This window comes from Triturus cristatus, chromosome 5_2, assembly GCF_964204655.1.
Source record: "Triturus cristatus chromosome 5_2, aTriCri1.1, whole genome shotgun sequence".
NCBI classification, from domain to species: domain Eukaryota; kingdom Metazoa; phylum Chordata; class Amphibia; order Caudata; family Salamandridae; genus Triturus; species Triturus cristatus.
The window spans coordinates 223,832,324-223,853,918 of NC_140588.1; the positions used below are offsets into that span (position 1 = coordinate 223,832,324).

The 21,595-nt window shown below is 49.8% G+C and overlaps 1 protein-coding gene across 12 annotated transcripts in view; it reads right to left on the reverse strand.

Annotated features, from left to right (window-relative positions):
- PTPRM (protein tyrosine phosphatase receptor type M) overlaps positions 1-21,595 on the reverse strand; it is a 1,478,792-nt gene that overhangs the window by 922,704 nt on the left and 534,493 nt on the right. For all 12 annotated transcript variants that reach the window (XM_085607017.1, XM_085607015.1, XM_085607014.1 and 9 more), the window contains exon 6: positions 17,196-17,370. In XM_085607017.1, coding sequence (XP_085463143.1) covers positions 17,196-17,370 — 175 coding nt within the window. The remainder of the gene's footprint in view (positions 1-17,195; positions 17,371-21,595) is intronic.

A 21,595-nucleotide genomic window follows, 5' to 3' on the forward strand; every position in this document is an offset into this window, starting at 1 on the left:
AAAGAGGGAAAAGCGCTTGAGTTTGCATCCAAATGGAATGCTAGAGAGAGATGAAGATGAGATAAAATTGTGTGGGGACCTGAGCAATAGCTCAGTTTTGTAAGTGACGAGGAGGTCGGTTTTGAGGGAGGCTTTGTGTTAGCAATGGTATTGGTCTGTGAAGAGGGTTTCCGAGAAGTCTCTCATGGTCCTGTGTTTCAGGTTTTTCACTGAGTGTTTGGAAAGATTTGGGGTGTATTTGATCTTGAAAGCACTGGCGCCAGATCTGGAAAGGGGCAATGGGAGGAACTGGGGAAACGGGTATTATCATCTTGGAGGCTGGTACCAGTTGGGAAGTTATAGGTATGATCCAAGCAACTTTTCCTCAGGTAAAGATGATCTCACGTGGTCGTTCACAGCCTTGCGAAATGCCCTGTATTCTAAGGGTTAGAAGGAGGCCTCATTTAATAGTTTTAGGTGGAAAAATAGGTGGGATTAGGATTAGGATCTCTATGTCATTGATATGATGAGCTGGGGGGATTGGCCAGTTATCAAAAATTGGTTGTGCTTGTTTTGTTGCATTTCTGAAGCCAAAACAGTTGTCAAGTTGCAGGAACCTGATCGGAGCGTAGCAGGCTTCAGTAAGGCGAGGTAGTAGAAATTTAGGTAGATGAGGCGAGGGGTGTTTGCATCTCGTTTGAGGAAAAACGCTGTATTGCAGGTTTGTTTTACTCAAAATGGCTCAAGCAGCGGCCATGTAGGAGACAGGCAGGACAGTGTTATAAGCAGTGCGCTACAGCCAGTTGCTTATGAGCAGAAAGAGGACACTCACCGGTGTCTGAATAGACGGGCCACAGAATGAGAGTGGTCCCAAGCAGCAATAAAATACCTGTTGATTAGGCATGTTATTTTCGAGGTTCTTTTCCTGGAAATGTCTAAACTGGTGGCCATACTTGAGTCAGGCAGGCCGGTGTTCTAGTCTGTATCAATAGATACAGCTCGAAGTAGGCATTGTGGACTCAAACAGCATACCCAAATTAGCAGAATATGATGATTAGAGTAAGCAATTTCCTATGATGCAAGGAAAAAAAGACAATTTTCAATAGTTATCGAGGCCATTTTCTTCTGGTAGGACCTCATAGCCCAAAAGAGACCAAAAGTAACCCAACAAAACTAAACAAAGGCTAAATTCCCACGGGGCTCCTTCTCGATCCAATAGGTTAGATTTTGAGAGAGCAATCAATGCCTGGTAGACAAGGCACTCATAGTGCCGCAGCGCAGCCTTGAGGGGAGAGAAAAATGCATCCAGCGGTCTCCCCCACAGCAGCCTGAGATGTCGTGCGGTCAGCTGGGATAACAGCCCAGTCCCTGTGCCCCAATACCATTATGCAGAGTTGCGGCAGTTTCCAGCTGTCTTTTGTGTCAGAGTGCACGTCAACACTGTGATGTTTTGGGTGTGCATGCCCACGGAGCTCCAAATCGCATAGAGCTCATTTCGAGAGCTACAGGCCGTGCACCAATGGCGGTCACCAGGCAAATTCAGTGCACCGTCTCGCACCCATCAGCATTTTGTCCGTTTTCCCCAGCGCTTTTCCATCTCTCAAGCCCGCACAGCTAGGGCAGTTCTAGATGCTGGAGTCACAGAATTTTTCATGTTATCGGAGCCAGAGAACGAGAGCTCTGCTAGGCAGTGGCCCTCTTGTCTTGTTGTTTCCTCGCAGGGGACAGTTTTCCGGTGAATGCCTGCCTGGCTCACAAGGGAATCGCAGACTGGATGGTGAAGCAGAAACGTTCGGTCAGTGGGGTTCCTCGGGACCCTAGAACTAGGTCCGTCGGCATAGCTGCATATAATGAACAATCTTGTTCTGCTCTCAAGTTAATGATTCAAGTTAATGGCACACACCCTACAATGTGAATGACCCATCAGCTGATGAGCACAATTTATAAACATAGACAGCATTCCACAACTCACAAACGAATTGCAGCCCCAAGACGTTTTTTTTTTTTATGGGACGCATGGGTTAACTAAAGTCGGGGGCTCCGGGTAGAGGAATCTTGGATACAAAGGGTTGGGTAAAATATTTAACTTTATAGATTTTAGCTGTTAAATTGCTAGTTCTTTAAGATTAGTTGATGTATACCTCTAAGATGGTCCTAGCTCAGTTACCCTCTCCCCCACTTCCTACAGTCTGGTACTGACGAGATGAGGGTTCGCCTCTGTAACCTTTCACCCCTGGAATCACATCTCACAATCACTACGGCAGGTCTCCTGAGCGCGAACTGCACAATGTGGCAGCTTTTCGACTTAAAACAATGCTATGCATCAACGATTGTAAGGCACAAATATTTTAGTAAACACAGTCACAAACGCTGTTCAAACAATATTTTGCAGGTGATACAGTAATTGAGCTCAGACACAGATAAGATGGCATGTCACACTGAATACATACATTTGCATAATATGCTGTTCTGCGCACAATCTAGTTTGGCGGAAGAACGCCATTATTTTTCGAAACTGCATCCTGATCACTTTAAACATTTTTTTTTCCAGATCGCAACAGCGAAACAAAATATGCCAAGGTTCCAGCGAGTTAAACCTTCTGTGCCTGATCGCTTGAAAGAGGGGAGCGAAAAAATGCTAATGCTGCACTCCTGCAAATTCCTTTAACAGCACAACAGAAAAAAACAGCCACACTAATCAGGAACGCTGGTTACCGAACTGCACAAACAAGAATGAAGCAAACATATCCATTAGCTCATAAGAGTAATTCAGAGCAAACAGTGGCGGCCCGGATGTTTTTTTCCAAGGCACTCTGATTTAAGTATGTCCTGTAGGTTACCAGAAAGCCCTAGCAGGCGTGTCCCACACAAGCCATTGTGTGGTCCGAGACATACAATAATTACTTTATCACGCCACAGAGCGCTAATGGCATTACACCCCGAGGCTGCCCAATCACTCAGATCACCCACTGAAAATGCTTGCCGCGTTTCTATTTCAATGCACAGGGCATAATTATACGCCAAAGTGCCAAGCGAACAGTTACAGAACATCAAGCAGGAAGAATTAAACCGCTGTTTGTACAGTCCTGTAGATTAAAAAGCCATCTAAAGGAGAAGGCGCGTAACAGCCTGCACATTAAATGCAGTACTTGCATAAAATCTGAATTAAGAGAAATATGGCATTTACATTAGGAAGCTGCAAGCTCCTTGGCCAGGAAGCCACGTACATGCATAGCTTGCTGCTAAACTCTGGGGCTCTTGCAGAAGCAGAGATCGAATATGCAATTACTCAGACGAGATGGCGGATTTTCACCAGAACATGCACTGCAAATGAGGTTAAATCAAATAAAGTGCCTGTATGGAATGATGAGACTGCCTCAGCCAATCGGAATGTTGGAATGATGGCATTAATAACTGATAATGCCTACATTCAGAGGCAGGAAAAAGGAACCAGAAAGACAGGAGGGTGTGTTTTTTTGCATGTGCCTGGTGAGAAAGAGTAGGGGAATTGGGTCTAATACTCTTATTGCGCACATGATCTGGGGTGTTCGCGGCTATTCCATGCTTTATGGGCTCTCGCCTTTTGCTCGGCCCATTATTGCAGGTTAGACAAATACTAGCAGTTAACACCCAATGTGAAGATGTTAATGCTCTACTGCCCTGAGAATTGATGGGATTTCGCATTTAGCCTCGAGACTGCCTAGAGCAGTGGGCATTAGCGCTGAGCCTTAAAAGACGTATGTCTTCACCGAGTCTCGCCTTAATATTTTATTCAGATATAGTGCTGCTTTGAGCATCTTCAGAGTTGGGAGGATAAAAATATGCATTCAAAACAGGAAAACATGGACCATCAATAATAAACTTCAATACAATGGTGCGACCGAGGTCTTTTGAACATCTAGGACACCCTAGGAAGAGGTGTGGCGCTGCGGCCAGGGTGACTGACACCGGACGCTGGGGCTCATGGATCGATCCCCGGCACCGGTGGCAGGTCAGCCCAGCACCATGTGACTCTGGGCAATAGCTCGCTTAATCTTCCCGACGGCCCCCAGCGCCAGGATGCCTACGGGTAACTGTGCGCTTTACAAATACTGGATTTACATATATAGCCCCTATAGTTGCATGTTCTCTTAGCAACACGCCTGACCACATCATAGTGGGAAGAAGCGGGGTTAATGCGTCAAATGACAGAGAGGCCAGAGTGACCCCATTTTGTACATGCTTATGGAGCTATGGTGCACACCCAATGGACAATCACCCATAGGGGGCTGGAAATGAACAAGGATGGTGAAAGCAAGGTAGCACCAACAGTAGTAAACACTATGCGGTTCGTAACTTTGGCACTGCTGCATTAAGCTGTACCAGGTCCCACGTATCCATGTGTATCACATGGATGGGAATTCCAAGGTGCATCTGGATATCGGCATGCTGACCCAAGGTCTCCTGGTACTGACTGATCATGCTCAACAAAAATACAGTTATAAGGACCTTGCTCACTGCATCATTACAGCTTCATACAAGTGAGACTGAAAAGGGCACACACCGTTGTATTTGCAAAATGTTCACACTGCTGCTTACCAATTTCAGAATATAGCTTAAAATGGATGGTGCCAGCTAAAGCAGATGCCTGTCAGAAAGGCAATGCCCTTGCTGGGCATCATTTGGCAACCTGAGGAAACTAATGTAGCACCTGTGGGTTGCAGCTGTGTGAGGGGCAAAAGTTGTGGTTACATTTTTTCCACGGTGCGGCTGAACTGAAACAGGCCAGTGCTTCACGGGTGGTATTTTTTTTTTTGTGAAAAACCTTTATTGAGACATGGTAAATAGCCGTGTCAGGCTGCCATAGGTTCCTAATACAATGGGTTGCTCCAACGAGCTCTACTGAACCGGTCCAGTTTCTCTCACACAGCCATTTAGCCGACATCCCTGAGGACCGGCGGCGTTGCAATTCTACATCGAGCAGACCTGACCGGATCACTACCGATGCGCGAAACACGTATACGCCCCCAGCCTGCACAGTAACCCAACTTCCACGCATGGTCAACCTGCCGCTAGTGTGATCAGACCTCTGAGGTTACGTGAACCATATCTCAACACCCAACCCCCTCCCCTGTCCGCCACCATGCCACTGTCTCCTCCTGTATTGTGTCTACTTGCACACGCTGTCGCAAACCCAGGCACAAAACCACGACCAGACACTGCGCTCCTTGCTTCCAGGCCATACCAATCCTGCCGTTCTCGTTCCCGCCCCGCAAACACACTGCTAAGATGCACACGCTGCAGACAGAAGGCACCCCAGCCCCCCTCCCACAACCCGGCCACCGTCACCGACGGTTCACTGTCATACACACCGCAATAGTGTCCTATTCTTGTTGCACTCCGCCCGCCTCCCCACTGCACGCCCCCGGGGCTTCGCGCTGTGTCCCCTCCTGACTAACCTCCTCAGGGTCTCCGGTTGTCATGTATGTTTTATACAGCGCCCAGAAATTCTTGGGGGGACTCCTAGGGGGTAACAGTTCGCTGTACGTTTCCGCCTGCGTACTGCAATACAGCATATCGCTAACCCATCGTTTCTTAGTAGGAAGCGGTCCTCTCATCCAGCAGGCCGCCACGACGCGTCGCGCGATCAATAACGCTATGTCCGTCAAGCGCCTCAGCGCCCGCGGAAGAGGCCTGGAGTAGCCCAACAGCGCCAGGGCCGGATCTGGGGGGATCTCTTTTTCCAAGATCTGGCTCAACTCCCGGAACACCGCCGCCCAAAACCGGGCAACTCCTGGGCAAAGCCAGGCCATGTGTAGGAAGTCCGCGACGGGTACATGGCAACGCTCGCAAACCGCCGTGGGGCGCAACCCGTACCTATGCAGCCTTTCCGGGGTGTAGTAGACCCGCTGCAAAAACTTAAAGTGTATTAATCGATGTCGACCATTCAAGGAAATCTTTTTGGTGCTAGAGCAGCAGTACTTCCACATCTCATCCGAGATGTCCATTTCAAGATCCGTCTGCCAGGCTCGCCGCGCTGCAGAACACTGGGGCTCCCTTTGCTGGTCGCCTATTTTTTTGAGGGTCGAGACCATTTTGTTCGGCGCCGCAGTTTTAATGACATAGGAAAGCTCCGGGATTTCGGGGGGTTCTTCACCAGAAGGCCCCAAAAGGGACAGCAACGCGCCCCGTACCCTGTGGAATTGAAAGCGTTGGAGTAAGGTGATCCCCTGATGGGTCGAGGCCACACTCTCCAGCGTCTTGACCCCTCCTTCCTGAAACAGGTCCGCCATCCTGACGATTCCCAACTCACCTAGTGCCCGTTTCACCCCCGCTTCCCTCAGAGGGGGGAGCCAAACCGCCCACTCCACCGGCATCAGCGGAGAGTATAAAAGGTCACGGTCCTGCCTTCTCATGATCGTGTGCCACGCATGGTTAGTAGTACCGAGCGAGTCCAATAGACCCACCCTACGATCCATGGGTAAAAAGACCGTCGCTGGGAGTGGGAGTGGATCCGCAAACAAGCGCTCCAGCAACACATGCGGTACGTCAGGTGCAGCGTGTATCCACGTATGCAAATGGGACGCCTGCGCCACTCTGTAGTAGCTCTCCAGATCCGGAGCACCAAGCCCCCCCATCTCGTATGGCAGTGTAAGCACTTTCCATTGGACTCTAGGTTGTTTACCACCCCAGGCCAGTCGGGTTAGGGTCTGCGTCAGCTGCGTAAAGAAAGACCTGGGGAGCACTATAGGGATGTTGTTAAAGAGGAACAGAAACCGCGGTAGGACGATCATTTTCATGATGGCAATCCTGCCCATCAGCGACAAAGGGAGCTTGTTCCACTCTTCCACCTCGTCTACAAGCTTTGAATAAGCTACCCCATAGTTTTCCCTCAGCAAGACCTCCGGGTCCCCATGCAGCCGAATTCCCAGGTAGCGGATTGAGTCCGTCGTCCACTGCAAAGGGTATTCCATAGGGAATTGCATTGTGGCCGGAGTCAACGGGAACGCTAGTGATTTGTTCCAGTTGACCCTGAGGCCCGACAGCACCCCAAATCGGACCACCTCCCGCAAGATGGCGAGATTCTCCTCCGGGTCTCGGACGTACAGCGGCGTATCGTCCGCGTAGGTAGAAATACCTATCTTATAGGAGGGAAAGTTGATGCCCTCAAATCTGTGGTATTCTCTTATTGCGCACGCTAAAGGTTCCGCCACCAGCGCGTAGAGGAGCGGGGATAGAGGGCAGCCCTGCCTGGTCCCCCTAGTGATTGCAAACGGCTCCGTAACTCGGTTGCCGAGGCACAACCGGGCAGTGGGCCCGAAATACAAAGCACCAAGCATCTGTAGAAACGGCTCTCCCAGCCCAAGCTTCCTCAGCACCCTCACCATAAACGGCCATTCCACAGAGTCAAACGCTTTCTCCATATCTAGGAAAAGCGCTATGGCCTTACTCTCTGGGCGCACATGCTGCATGACTCCAAGGACCGTGCGGATATTATACGTAAGATTCCTGGATGGAACAAATCCTGCCTGCTCCGGTGCCACGAGCTCCGGCACCAAAAGCGCCAAACGCGTGGCCAGCACCTTTGCATATATCTTAGCATCGACATTAATCAGGGAGAGAGGCCTATAGGAGCCGCACAAGTTGGGAGGCTTCCCAGGTTTTAGTATTGTGACAAGCAGGGCCTCCCGCATCGTGTCAGGCATGCAGCCTTCAAGACATATGTCGTCGAAAAGAGCCATGAGGTGCGGGAGGAGCTGGTCCTGGAAGGCCTTATAAAAGGCCACCGTCAGCCCGTCAGCTCCCGGGGCAGTGCCAGCCCTCATTCCTCCCAGAGCCTCCAAGATCTCATCTTTTTGTATGGGCAGCGCCAGGAATTCCCGCCGCGAGTTGGACAAAAACGGCATTTTGATGTAGCTGAGGTAGTCGTCTATCTCCTCTTCCATGCTGGAGGACTGGGATTTATACAGCCCCGCATAATAGGCCCTGAATTCTTCTGTAATCCCCGCCTCATCTGTGATCACATCACCTGAGGCTGTGACAAGTTCGTCTATCACCAGAGGTCGCCTAGAGCTACGGAGTATCCCCGCAAGTAAGGATCCCGGCCGCTCGCCCTCGCCATAAGTGCGAGCCGTGGCGTACTTCCCCATATGTTGCACCTCACGGTCCGCCTCACTGTTGAACTCAGTGACCAGGTTCTGCAGCCTCGCAGCCACCTCGGGGTCTGCCGAAGCCCCCCGAAGCTCCTCCAGCTGCACAATCTGCCTCTCCAGGGCCCCAAGTCCCTGCCGGATGGATTTAAGCACGCCCGAATGCTTAGTCATTGCAACTCCGCGAATATAAGCCTTGAACGAATCCCACACCGTTTGGAAGCTCTGGACCGAGCCCGCGTTCACCTCAAAGTACGAGTCTATTTCGTCCGCCAGTTCCCCTCGGAACACTTCATCCAGCAGTGAGTAAGGCGGCAGCCGCCACGTGAACGGCGGCACTCGTCTGTGCGGGGTTGCCAGTACGAGCAAAAGAGGGGAGTGGTCCGACAGTGTGCGCGGCAGCACCTCGCAGTCCCTGACGCACGCGAGCAGTGTCCGCGACACCAACCAATAGTCTATTCTTGTATGTACGTCGTGGAATGCCGAATAATGCGTGTATCCCCCTTTACCAGGGTGGCGATGTCGCCAGATGTCTAGCATGTCCAGCCTGATTAATTCTGCCTTCATGTGTTGGGCGGCGGTCGCCGGGCGGCGAGCCGGCCCCGAGGAGCGGTCTAGCTCTGGATTGAATGTGAAGTTAAAGTCACCACCCCATACCATGCCAGTGTGCACGTGCAGCCTACATTGCGCTGCCAGTGTGTCGTAGAACTCAGGAGAGTCATAATTGGGGCCGTACACATTAACTACGATCAAGTCATGGCCCTTACCAGTGCACCTCGCTATTAAGTAACGCCCGTCCGGGTCGGAGGTGAGCGACGTCAGCCGCAAGTTCGATCGTGGGTTTACCCAAGTAACCACCCCTCTGGAATGTGATGTAAAGCCTGCCGCCACGCTGGTGCTCACTAGCCCCTTCGCCGCTAACAGTCTACTTGTAAGAGGAAGGTGAGTCTCCTGTAGCAGTGCCAGGTCAATGTGGTGTCGGTGGAGATAATTTAAGACTTTCCTGAGTTTGCGATGATCGTTCAGCCCCCGGACATTCCACGTCAGTGCTCTAATGGCCCCCTCTCCAGTGTCCCCTGTCCGTTCACTTATTCCAGTCATCCGGGCAGAAACATACCGCAACTACCGCTGCGCACAAGCCAAGTGGGAGTCCCCTCCCACCACTCGATTCCAGAAAGTCTGAAACAGCCATACAACAGTGAGTCTAAAAGCGTGCCACTCAACAGACAGTGCGGATCACAGGCCCCAACGGCAGACCTTCCCCCCAACTTCCCAACCCACCACCCACAGCCGACCACCCCCAACCTGGCCAGACAGATCCCCAAACCCACCCCCCTCCCTACCCCGCAACAAACATACAAAACCATCCCCAAACCAGCCCTCAGAGGGCCCACGTAAGCTATCAGCACTGGGGCAAGGGCTTCCGATGAACAGCTACCCTAAAAACTCTCAACTGTCCACCATATGGCCGTGCCCCCACTGCCAAGCCTCCAGTCTCTGTGCAGCACGAGGCATTATCGTCATCCCACTATTAGTGCAAGGGGGGGACCCCAATACTCCCATCAGCAGCGAGCAACCCCTTCCGTCTACATTTGCAAGGCACCCTCCCAGCGCCCCCAAGCTGCCAACTAGGCCATAGCCCATTTGTCTCGTAGACCGGCCCGTGCAATGAGGCCCAGGCGCCACACCAAACTGAGTCCCGTAGGTATTGAGTCCGCAGGGACATCCTGCCCTCGCCCAAACCATGCAAAGGATCCTGCCCTCGCCTCCCCTCCAAGTCCAGGACCGCAGCTCCCAGGCCTATCCCCAAACACATCAGAAAGTTCTCACCCAGCCACGGCCTCAGGGTCCTCCGGAGTGGCCGTCGTCTCCTGCACAACAACAATGTTCCAGCCGCTGCGATACCGCCAGGGAAGCGACTACCTCCACAACAGGGCAACGGCCCTCCACAAGGAGACAGGGCGTAGCAAGCGGCCATCGCCAGCGATCTAGTCCTGCTCCTCCAGGCCAGATGCGTCCGCCCGGGCAGCCGCGCCGTCCTGCTGCCCTCGTCGTTGCTCCTTCGACCACTCCTTCAGAGATCGCTGCAGCTCCCTCGGGTCCGTGAAAAAGTGCGAGTGCCCCTGCCTGTTGATGCGGAGCTTCGCCGGGTATAACATGGCATAGTCTAGGCCCAAATCGCGGAGTTGCTTTTTGTAGGGTGCGAACTGTCTGCGCTCCTCTTGAACCTTCGCCGTGAAGTCGGGATAGATGGAGATGTCCATCCCTTCGTATTGCAGTTTCCCCTTTTCCCTCGCCACTCGCAGGGCCGTGTCTCTATCTCTATAATTCAGTAGTTTTGCTATTATGGGTCTTGCAGGCGCACCAGGCTTGGGGCGAGGGCCCAGCGAACGATGGGCTCTCTCGACAACAAACATCGGGGAGAACACGTCCTCTCCCAGCAATGCCCGCAGCAATTTTTCCACGAAAAGTTCCATTCGCCCGGTGTGCGTCGATTCCGCCACGCCGGTGATGCGGACGTTTGCCCTCCTCGAACGGGCCTCCAAATCTTCGGACTTGTCCTGAATGACCTGCAACAGCTTACTGAATTGCCTGCGGTCCGAGTCCCACGACGTCTGCGCCTCCTCCACCTGCGTTATTCTCTGTTCGGACGAATCCAGCCGCTCAGCATTCTTATCCACTCGTTCCGACATGCGGTCCATGCGGTATGTGAGCGCATCTAGCTTGGTGTCTATCGCGGTCAGACTGCCCTGCAGCCCTTTTTCCATTGCCGCCAGCATTGCCTTGATGTCGGCGCACATAGAGCTCTCCGCAGCCGCTCCATCCGGAGGCCACGCCGGTGGTGCTTCGTCGGGCCCCTTCGGCTTGCGGGGGTCAAAAGACAGTTTGGGCTGGGATTTATCGCTTTTGCCCATGGCGACGCTGAGGGTCAGCGACCGCCGCACGCCCGTCTCTCCGGGGCAAAGTCCCGTTCCCGGGGGGACCGCACCGCGGGGCACCCCCACCACGACTCGCAGATGTCCGGGGCGCCGACCACCCTGCGTCGCAGTTCCGAACTCTGTTCGCTCCCCAGCTACAGCACCATCCTGTTCACAGAGTCGTATATCTGCCTGCACCGCTCCCAGTGTCCGGCCACCGCCTCAGGCCCAAATGAGAGCGAGGGGCTCCCCACTCGAGCCTGTGGGACCACTCTCCTCCACGTGTTCCGTCGCTATCTGGGACAGGAAGGGCGCCCCAAGGGCCACTGCTGGTGATAGCTACTCACATTGGCTATATTCCGGAGGGCCGCGGCGGCAGCCCGTTCTGTTCCGCACGACAGCCCCAGCGGGCCCTCCAGCACCCGCAGCTAGGTCACAGCACCAGACACGCGGTCTATTCCTCCAAGTCGCCGCCGTCACTCACCTCGACCCAGACGTCCGAATCCCGCCAGGCAGGGAGAAGCAGAGGAGGGCACCGCCGCGGAAAGTCACATATCTTCAGCTAGGGTGAACGAGCAGCAATCCCTCCAAGTTCTCCGCAGGCCTGGGTCAGCTCCAATGGCGCGGGGGGGGGGTGGGGGGGGGGGGCTGGAGGGGCGCCAGTTCCGCAAGTGTCCACCCGGGCTCAGCACCAGTGCGCTTCCCTGTCGCTACCCGTCTCGAGGGTGGCCCCACGGCCTACGCCGCTCCCCAGGCCAGCCAGAGGGGGGGGGGGGGAGGGGCCGATCCACACCAGTACGCCTTTCACCCCCGCTGTCCGAGTCCAAGATGTCACGGGGGGGTACCCCAGGGGGGACTTGGGTCTCACACGGCGTGGGCAGCCGCGTCTGGCAGGGGGTCCGGGAGCCCAGGCAGCAATCCAGCCAGGGGGGGGGGGGTCACCGCATCCGCCACCCCGTACCCCTTGCAGGTCCTCAGCTCTCCGCTTGTGCGTCCGGCGCGGCCGTCTCCGCCTCACCGCCAACTCCCGAGGTCTCAGCTGCCGGACCAGGACGCCGGGTCTTCGCCCTGCCAGTCGGCCGCACGTCGCGCTACGCACTGTGGGGAGAGCCACAGGACAGCCCAGGGATCACGGCCCAGTCCGCTCCCTCGCTCGACGTCCGTCAGTGTCAGCTCTCCGGGTCTTGCTCGCTGCCGCCGGGCCTCCGGGGCGACTCAGCCCAGTGTCGGGAGGAACCCCCCAGCCAGTTCACCGGTCAATGCCGCTGCTCAGGATCATATGGACGGATATTTAGGGGCTTAGAGCGGGAGCTCCGCGATCACGCGTCCGCCATAGCTGCCGGCTAGCTCCGCCCCCCCTTCACGGGTGGTATTAGGGGAGCTCACTGACAAGAACTGTCTAGTCTAGTCTGTCTAGTAAGCTGCAGGTAGTTAAATTGATTATTAAAATTATTATTTTGCGAAAAGTGGAAGATGAGCATGGGGAAGCCACAGCTCATGGGGGTGATCTCCAACCACCAGAGAACTGGTGTCTTACACACAAAAGCAGGGAGAGAAAGTGCAGGCTCGGTGTTTAATTTGTAAATAAAAAAAGTGCCAGTATGCACGTTTTCAAGGAGGACTCGGGCGGCTGAGTGACAAGAGGCTGTGGGCTGGGGAAGATGGCCTGAACTTGCACTCTGTTACATTAAACCGCGTAGAGAGCCGCATGTACATCCAGAAGGGCGAACCAAAGCCGCTCCTTAATTCCCACTATGGTTTGTGGAAATAGAAGAATGGCTGCCAGCACTACAAATGGTAATGGATCACTGCAATGGCTGTCCTATTTCCACAGACCACTCTGGTAATTTAAAAAATGGACAGTGCTGCGGTCTATTGCTGCACGGCGAACGAAGGCAGCATCAGATTGGGACCTTATGGAAGATGGTAGATAGTCCTGGTCCCCAGGAATAGATGCCTGTGGTGTCGACTGGCAACCACAGGCATACAAGCAGTACTGCTCAGGCCTTTACAGGGGAATAGTCTGCTGAAAGACTGTATTAAGAAAATACCAACCTATAGAGAAGAAAGTGTCTCTGGTTCCAATTGACACCAGTCATGATGGACTAAGCACTCACTGTGAGGTTTCCAGGGCTACACACAAAATGAAATACATATTGAAATAATGTAGGCATATATCACGCTAGCGTATTACACTCAAGCCAAAAGGGAGTTGGAATTGAAGATGTAATTCTGTAAACTGGCTCAGTCCCAAGATCAACAGGTAGAGAGTTCCTCACCCGCTCTAGGAACACTTTTTTAGCACTCAGGCTTTCATATACTGTACTATGGGTGGATATAAAATAATCAAATTATGATAGAACCAATAATGTGACAAAGATGGAGTTACAGCGATGTCAAGGGCACGCCAAGCTGTCTCCACCTGTTACCTAAGGTGAATCTCCTACATGCCTTATCCCTTGGTTTCTAAATAACCACAAACCAGAGAGATATGGTCCGTGGGACTGTAGTGATGTCTCTTAACTCTCTTCAAGCCTAACCGATTTTTCCCCAAAAACCCTGAAGCAGAAGCGTTTGACATGCAAAATACCAGACAGGATGGAAAATAGGCAAGGTTGGACTGGCCTTAGCGGGCATCGGGCACTTCCCTGGTGGACCGCCAGGGTGGGGTCAGTTTTGGACCCCTGGGGTCCGTTTTTGTTACCGGGGTCCGGTTTTGCAGCATAGCTCCCTGTAACAAAAGTTTTCCACGCCCCCCCCCCCCCCCAGGGGGGCCCTGCTGAGCCCCACTGTCTGCTGGCATGTAGCTAACAGCATAGCTTTGCTTAAAACACAATATCGTGATAATGGTAAATAGGCACTTGAGCGTCACTGTCCATCTATGACACTGCCTAAAGACGCGTCAGCACAGCTTCCTCCCTAAAAAAATGACATAACCAATTTGGAAAGAGGGGGGCGCTTTTAGGGTGGAGCAGAGGTGGACCTATGTCCACAGAAGTCGAACCGCATCTATTTCATATTTGAACTTCTAGCTCCCTCTTCTCAGGCTGTGTGTGGTTTTCCATTTGTGCATTTTATTGAAGAAGGTACAGTCAAAATTGCATCATCAGAGCCCTGGAGGGTTTGGGGGCTTACACTCTTTGCTTGTACCTTGGAAGTATATAGGATCTGGCAGCACCTTAATTGATCCACCCTCTCTTTCACTTTATACTTACCTTTTAAGAAGGATGTTATTAATGTGTTGTTAATTCTGCCCTTAATGGGCTATGTACCATAATATTGTGGTAATTTCCTCTTTAGCTGTAGGATGGTCCAGGGATTTTTAATACCTTTTGGGGAACTTTACATCTGATACTTTGACGTCTGAAGGCTTTGCATGAGAAATATTGCCTCTGGCATCGGCAGAGGGACTTGGCAGTTTTTGGGACAGAGGGAGAGGGGAGGATAATTCTGTCTCCTAGAGCAGAGAGGCTGATGGGGGAAAAAGGGGTTATTGGGTTCAGAAGGGAGCGTCTAGTGACAATTGCCTGGAATCAACCCTAGAATATGGAGGTTGGAGGCTTTATGGGCATTCAAGCATGATGACAAGGTTGTCATTTTAGTCAAGGATCATGCAAGTAGTAATACCTGAAATTGGTTCTCGACTGGAGCAATGCTGAGCTCGATTTTTCCTGCCCCACATTTACATTGCATTTCTGTGATGTAAACTTCCAGAATCAGCAGGAATCCACAAAATTCCTACCACCCAGCATTCCTCCACTTGTTCTAATAAAAATGCTACCCCATTTGTGTGACTTGGCCTAGTGCCCCCATTAGACATAAATCAAACCAGGGTCAAAAAGAGTAAGACTCCCATTGACCTTGGTTTGATGCTTGCCTGTCACTTGCACTAGGTCCAGCTACTCAAGTGAGGTAGCATTTTTATTGGGAGAAGTGTAGGAACGTTGGGTAGTAGGAATTTTGTGGATTCTTGCAAACTCCAGAAGCTTACGTCACAGAAATGAAAGGAAAACATGCTATTTTAGGCAAAGTTTGAGGTTTGCAGGGCACTGTGTGTAAGAAAACTTTGTGGGATCCACACAAGGTATACCACCTGGACTCCCCTAGGTGTTTAGTTTTCAGAAATGTCTGGGTTTGGTAGGTTTCCCTGGGTGGCCACAGATCCCTGGTAAAAAAAACACAGCTACCCCATTGCTAAATCAGATCATTTTTATGACAGGAAATGTTGATGCCTCCACATTGCATTTTGGGACGTTTCCTGTTGCAAGCACAAGGCTTAACCACACAAGTGAGACACATTTGTATCAGAAGACTTAGGGGAATGCCAGATGGAAGGAAGTTTGAAGCTCCCCTCAGTGTTCAGAACTTTACATCACAGAAATACGAGGAAGATGTGTTTGTGTGGTCAAAGTTAGCGGTTTGCAAGGGATTCTGGGTAAAACAACCTAGTAAAAGCCACACAAGTCACCCCCATCCTGGATTCCCCTAGCTGTCCATGTTTTAAAAATGTACAGGATTGCTAGGTTTCCCTAGGTGCCGACTGGGCTAGAGCCCAAAATCTACAGCTACCAACTTTACCAAAAATAAAAATAGGCCGTTTTGAGTGGAAAAATGTGATGTATGGGCACTAGGCCTACCCACACAAGTGAGGTACCATTTTTATCAGAAGGGATGGGAATACATAATAGTAGGACATTTGTAAATACCCATTGGATTTTGCTGCATTTGTGCCTTCCAAATGTAATCCAGTGTATAAGAAAGAAGATATTTAGAAAAATACTCTCTAAATCATATGCTTGTACGGGTACCCACACATTCAGATATGTACAAATAACCACTGCTCCTAAAACTCCATATGTTGTGCCCATTTCAGAAATACCTAAATTACCTTGACAACTATTTTTCATCTACATATTTCACCATATAAATTGGTCTATACTTAGTACACAATGAAAAACCACAGTCTTGTGCAGTTCAGTTGTTGGCTCTGGGTACCTCGGGTTCTTGTAGAATCTACAAACCCTATATATCCCCAAGACCAAAAGGGTCTAGCAAAAGTAATGGGACAAAAAGTTGTAGATGAAACATTGTAATACATGGCATTTATTTTCCTGCTCTTTTTCAATGATTCTTTATTTTAACATTTAGTTTCTTTGGGGAAATCTTAAGGGATCTACACATATGACTACACACTGAATTCGGAATTTTGTCTACATTTCAGAAATATGCAGCTTTCCCGGATCACCCCTGGGTTTCACACTAGTTTGCACCACAAACTGGAAGTAGGTTGAAACCACAAAAAATAGGAAAAATGGGTACGTCTTTGAAAAATGCCAAACTGAGGTAACAAATTAGGATTTTTGATTCAGCTCTGCATGTTTCTGAAACCAGGGAAGATGGTGACTTTAGCACATCAAACTGTTTGTTGATGCAATTTTTATGAAAAAACCTGACACTTTTATCCAGAACACTTTTTTTCCAATTTTTCCCCCAAACCTCAGCACTTAGCTATATTTTGGCTATTTCTTGGTCTTCTCCAGGCGAATCCACAAACCCTATGGGTCATTAGAATCCCCAGGATGTTGGGGGGGAGGGAAGGACGCACATTTGGAAAAGTTGTAAAGCAGAATAAAATGGAAAATATCTTCAAAAATACAACGTAAATTACATTATGGAATTTTTTATTCTTTTTTTCATTTTTGCCTAAACGTATATCTCTTTAATAAAAAGTCTTTACTTTTTTCTGATGCACACTGTTTTTAATTTTTATATAAACAAGAGAATAAATTAAGGCATTAGCAGTATTCCTTTGCATTACTGAAGCAGACTATTTTAGGAAGTACCACCATATTGTACCCATGTGTTATTCCCGAATCACTTTGTGAATTTACTACTGTGGTACACGTATGCATGTGTAAAAATAACATCAAATATATACCATGGATATAAATACATAAAGGTATGCACATACAGCCAGCCAGTTAATATTTTTTCTTTCCAAAAGATAACTTGAGTTGAAAAAATATGCTGCATTCCAACAAGCCTTTTTGGAATGTCTAATGATTCATGGTTTGCAATAATTATATGAAGCCAGCGAATACATTCCTATAGTATGTTACTTTAACCACGTAGAGCAATAAATAGCACCGTAGTATAAAATCCGAAATACCTTTAACAATTAATTCTGCGTAGTTTGATACTCCAACCCCGACATCTGTATGAATCATGCAGCGATATTTGCCAGCGTCCCTCTTGGTGGTGTTCACTAAGCTAAATGTCGCGATAAATCGACGTGAACTCGATATCTTGATCTCCTTTAGTGGCGCATCCCGTCCATGGATACCCTAAGTAATGAAAAGACAGAGGGAAAATTATTTCATATTCGTATTTGATTCAGGCTTGTGAGCAACATTATCAAATAAACACAAAGTAAAATATAAAGGCCACAAATGGAAATCATATAAAGGAAAAATTTAGCTAATGAAAGCAATACTGTACATTTAGGTAGACTAGTTACAAAGGTTTCATATTGGATCCAGGGACAGCTTGTGTATTTTTTTTTTTTTTAGAGTTGACGTGTAGTGGCGCTTGCTCCATTCATGGCAAACTCATTGTATTCTATACATATTTGTTGAACCAAATGTATCTGTAATGCATTGCTTGCAATGTGTTAGGGGAGTTGGCTCGCAGACTTGTATGGCTAGTGACACCTCTACCCTGTGTCGCGCAGACATTCGGTTTGAGTGTTGAGGGCGAGTAGATGGGTGGCGGTGCCTACGAACTGGATGCGTTGGCGAGCTGCTGCCGGCAAGCCCTTTATCCTGTCTTAAATAGACACCATAAAATAATACTCTAAGGGTTTTGGTTCATTCACTTACAGCCAAGGTCTTCTTCCTTCAGCCATTGGCTTGAAACATTGTCAATTGCATATTGGATCAGCCCACAGGATCATTTATTTTTCCACCTTCTATGTATTGACAGTTTGAGTGTATCCTTCTGCCTCCATTGAAATGCATGACGGACTATATTGCATCTGAAAAGTACACTGTTATTTGGTGAACCCTGGTGAAACAGTTCAGAAGTTATAAGGGGGCTGGTGGGTGGGGATTCAAATCTAATTTCCATTCACTTTTAAAATGGGATTTTTCATAGGAGATTTCACTTCATACACAACTCAAAAAACACTTGACCGTGTGTAGGAGAGTAGGATCTGCTTCTTATAATTACCCCCACTTTTTGCTTATGTTTCACTGTTTGCGACTTAGTCTGGCTGGGATCCTGCTATCCAGGACCCCAGCCTAGCTGCTTTCTCCTCTAAATTGATTGCATGTACTTTAGGTACACTCCAGATTGGATTCTGGGGTACTCTTACAAGTCCCTAGTATATGGACAGGGCATAGGTACCCCAAAGGCATCTCAGGGGCTGCAGCATGTATTATGCACCCTGGGAGACCATTCAAAATGACACCACAGGTCTGCTACAGCAGCCTGTGTAAGGTGGTGCATGCACCCCTTACTTAGATATAGGTTCACTATATTTACTCCATATCACTGCACATATAAATCCCTATAGCAGGCCTTATCAATCCTGAAGGCAGGGTGCTGGTTTGTATGTGAGAGGGTGCACCTGCATGAGCAGAGCCCCTCTGCAGCCTTCGGAACCTATATTCCAGGGTTGTATGTGATGCAGCCAACCATATATACTTAAGTGCATTATAACCTTGTGGCAAATGCTAACTTTAAAACGGCTGCAAGGAAACATGTCATGTTTGGTGTCAAACACCTTGGAATCATACCTCCACACCAGTAACTGGTGTGGGAGGTACGATTCCTCCCTCCTAAATGGACATATGCAACACACTGCTATACGCGGTACCAGCTTTCTCAACCCTGGCATCACAAATGGATGCTGCCAGCCACAGACACGGGTCTGCCCTCCTGCTGCTGGACGAAACTCGAGCAGAGGAAGGCGTGACAATAGGTTTCCTGTCACAGGGAGTTGTGACCACCTCCCAGACAGGCTTTAGTGTATTGGGGATGGGTGGGTGCACTCAGAGTGCTTTGATGTCTGCACTGGGGGCACATTTGGTGTCCCTGTGCATAGTCCAGCTCAAACCGGTTACAGGAGCCATTTGTTCCTGCTCTGGCACGAAACTGGACAAAGGACATGGGTGTAGCCACCCCTCTGTCCTGACCATCCCATAGGTGGGTCCCCAGAGTTTGTCCCACCCCTTCCTTGGGTATAAAGTAGGAACCCCTGACTACAGGACTTTAGATTTTACCTGGACTAAACTCTGCTTCAGAAACCAAGTACTTCAACAATCTGCCCAATGCTGGATGACTAAAGAATCTCCCTTGGAGTAAAGGAGTTACTTCCCTACAAGGCAGGCACCTAAAACGCATATGACCGGTTTGCATCTCTTCCTGAGGACTCCGAAGATTTCTGCAACACAGGAGGTGGGTTCCTGAGGTCTCTGAGGTTGATCTGTGCTCTCAGCAATTCTGAGGCCCGTATCCCTCGTGGGGACCGTGCAACCCGAACCCCTGAGCACCGCGTAGATTTGCAGCAGCATATTCTTTTTGGCGACCCCTGAGGCTGTGCATTGGGCTACTGTTAGTCCTGACCCCGAGCAGTAATCCCACTGAAGATTTCCGGCCTACACTCCACGAGTGTTCCGTGGGCTGGTATTTTGTGATTTAGCTCGAGGTCCCTTCGCGATCCCTGGTCCGTCGACCTATGGGTCCCTGTGAAGGTAACTTTAACTTTCCGTGGGCTCTCCTGGTTGCTCCAGACGTACCCTGACTCTCCATAGCTTGGAGAGTCCCCAGGACCTTGCTGGTCCTCACCGAAGCATCTTTACTCTGACTGTGTGGGTTGCAGTTGCCAAGGCTTGTTGGTGTTCAATCCGGACACTGACCCCCCCAGCACTCGACATCCTTCGTGGGACAGCTCACCTCTGGACTTTGGTCGTGGTCGATGTTTCCTGGTCCCCGTGGCTGCAGAGTCAAGCTTCAGTCAAGCTTCACCTCTTCTCACCTGAAACACCCGACATCGGTGGGAATTCGTCTATCGTGCCCCTGATCACCGTGAAGTGACCAAGACTTTGACCCCTCTGCTTTCAGGTTCTGCTCAGCTCCGATCCGGGCTTGGATCACACCGGACACTTTTCATCTCCATGGCAGCAGCACTTTTCCGCATCACGCCACTGAAAACTACGAAGGTTTCCGACATCACTTGACCCCTAGGCACCAGGCTCCTCTGGGATAGGTAGCACAGGTATCTCGGTACTCTCAAGGGTGCTGGCCTTAGAACCTTCTATGTTTAGCTGGGTTTGCTTAAAGTCCTCTCCAAAGTGTCCTTAATCTTTAAAATTCCAACCGTGACTTTCCCATAGAGTTGTACAGAGCTCGCGTCTGTGTTCTAACACTGCACCCGTCCTCCTTGGGTCTCCTGTGTCACTACTTTGGGTGGTTCCTTGGGGTCCCAGCGATTCTACGGGCTCTAGGCACTGTGTCGAGTCAAGTCATGGTTGTTATACCACTTTTAGTATATGGTTTGGTCTCCCCCTGGAACCCACTGTGTATTGTGCTATTTACTGTTGTTCTAGTGATTTAATATTGTGTGCTTTGTTCACTAATCTCATAAAGAGGTTAGTAGAGAGTGTTTATTAATAAATACATATATTTTATATATTCCTTGTGTGGTTCTCCTTTCATTTGGTCATTCAGGAGGTTATACACTGGTAAAACAAGCTGCTTTACATTCCTTCGAGACTTAGCCTGAAGGCTGCTCTCCATAGCTACCACTAGGATAGCTTTCAATAAAGGTTGTCTTTAACCTAATCATCAATAAGGGTTGTTTGGACTGGTACAAGGTGCCCACTTTAATTAGTGGTGAGCATATACCAGGCCAACTTCTCACACAGATAGTCAACAGGTAGTCCTTTCAGCCATTCACTACCTTTTCATGGTTTTGTTTTGTCAATATAAGGCAGAATATGAGTGTCTACAGCACGTCAAGCTATTGCTATATTTCTATAAATTTGCAAATGCCTGATGGGCATGTATGTACAAATACAATAGTGAAGAAAGTTAAATTTCAGGTGTCGCTGCTTTATCTATCAGAGAGCGCATAAGCCAGCCCACTCCAGAGCCTCTTTGACAGACCACAAAAATATTTCAAAAGCAAGGTCTTTGCCCCCGACCCTACCCCTTACCTAGAAAAGAATATGGACACTAATGACAAGTGTTACACCCCACCTTACTCATGGGTGAGGGTTTAGATGGAGTTAAACAATTGCCTTCCTTCCGTGAACTAAGGGCTGGGGATGGCACCCTGTCTAGCTCAAGAGTGGGAGGCACTCTACAATTAATTTGAGGCAGCCCTCAGCTATCCCAAATGTGGGTCTACCTCACAATGCTACAGTGCAGGAGTTGAATAAACATTAAACCCTAAGTCACCTGGTCCAACTGCGCAGGAGGAAACAGCTGCTCGCCCTCGGCACTGCCATGGTTCAGGGGGGACCATGAACAACCACCCTCATCTCACCTTGGATACCGCTCCAGGAT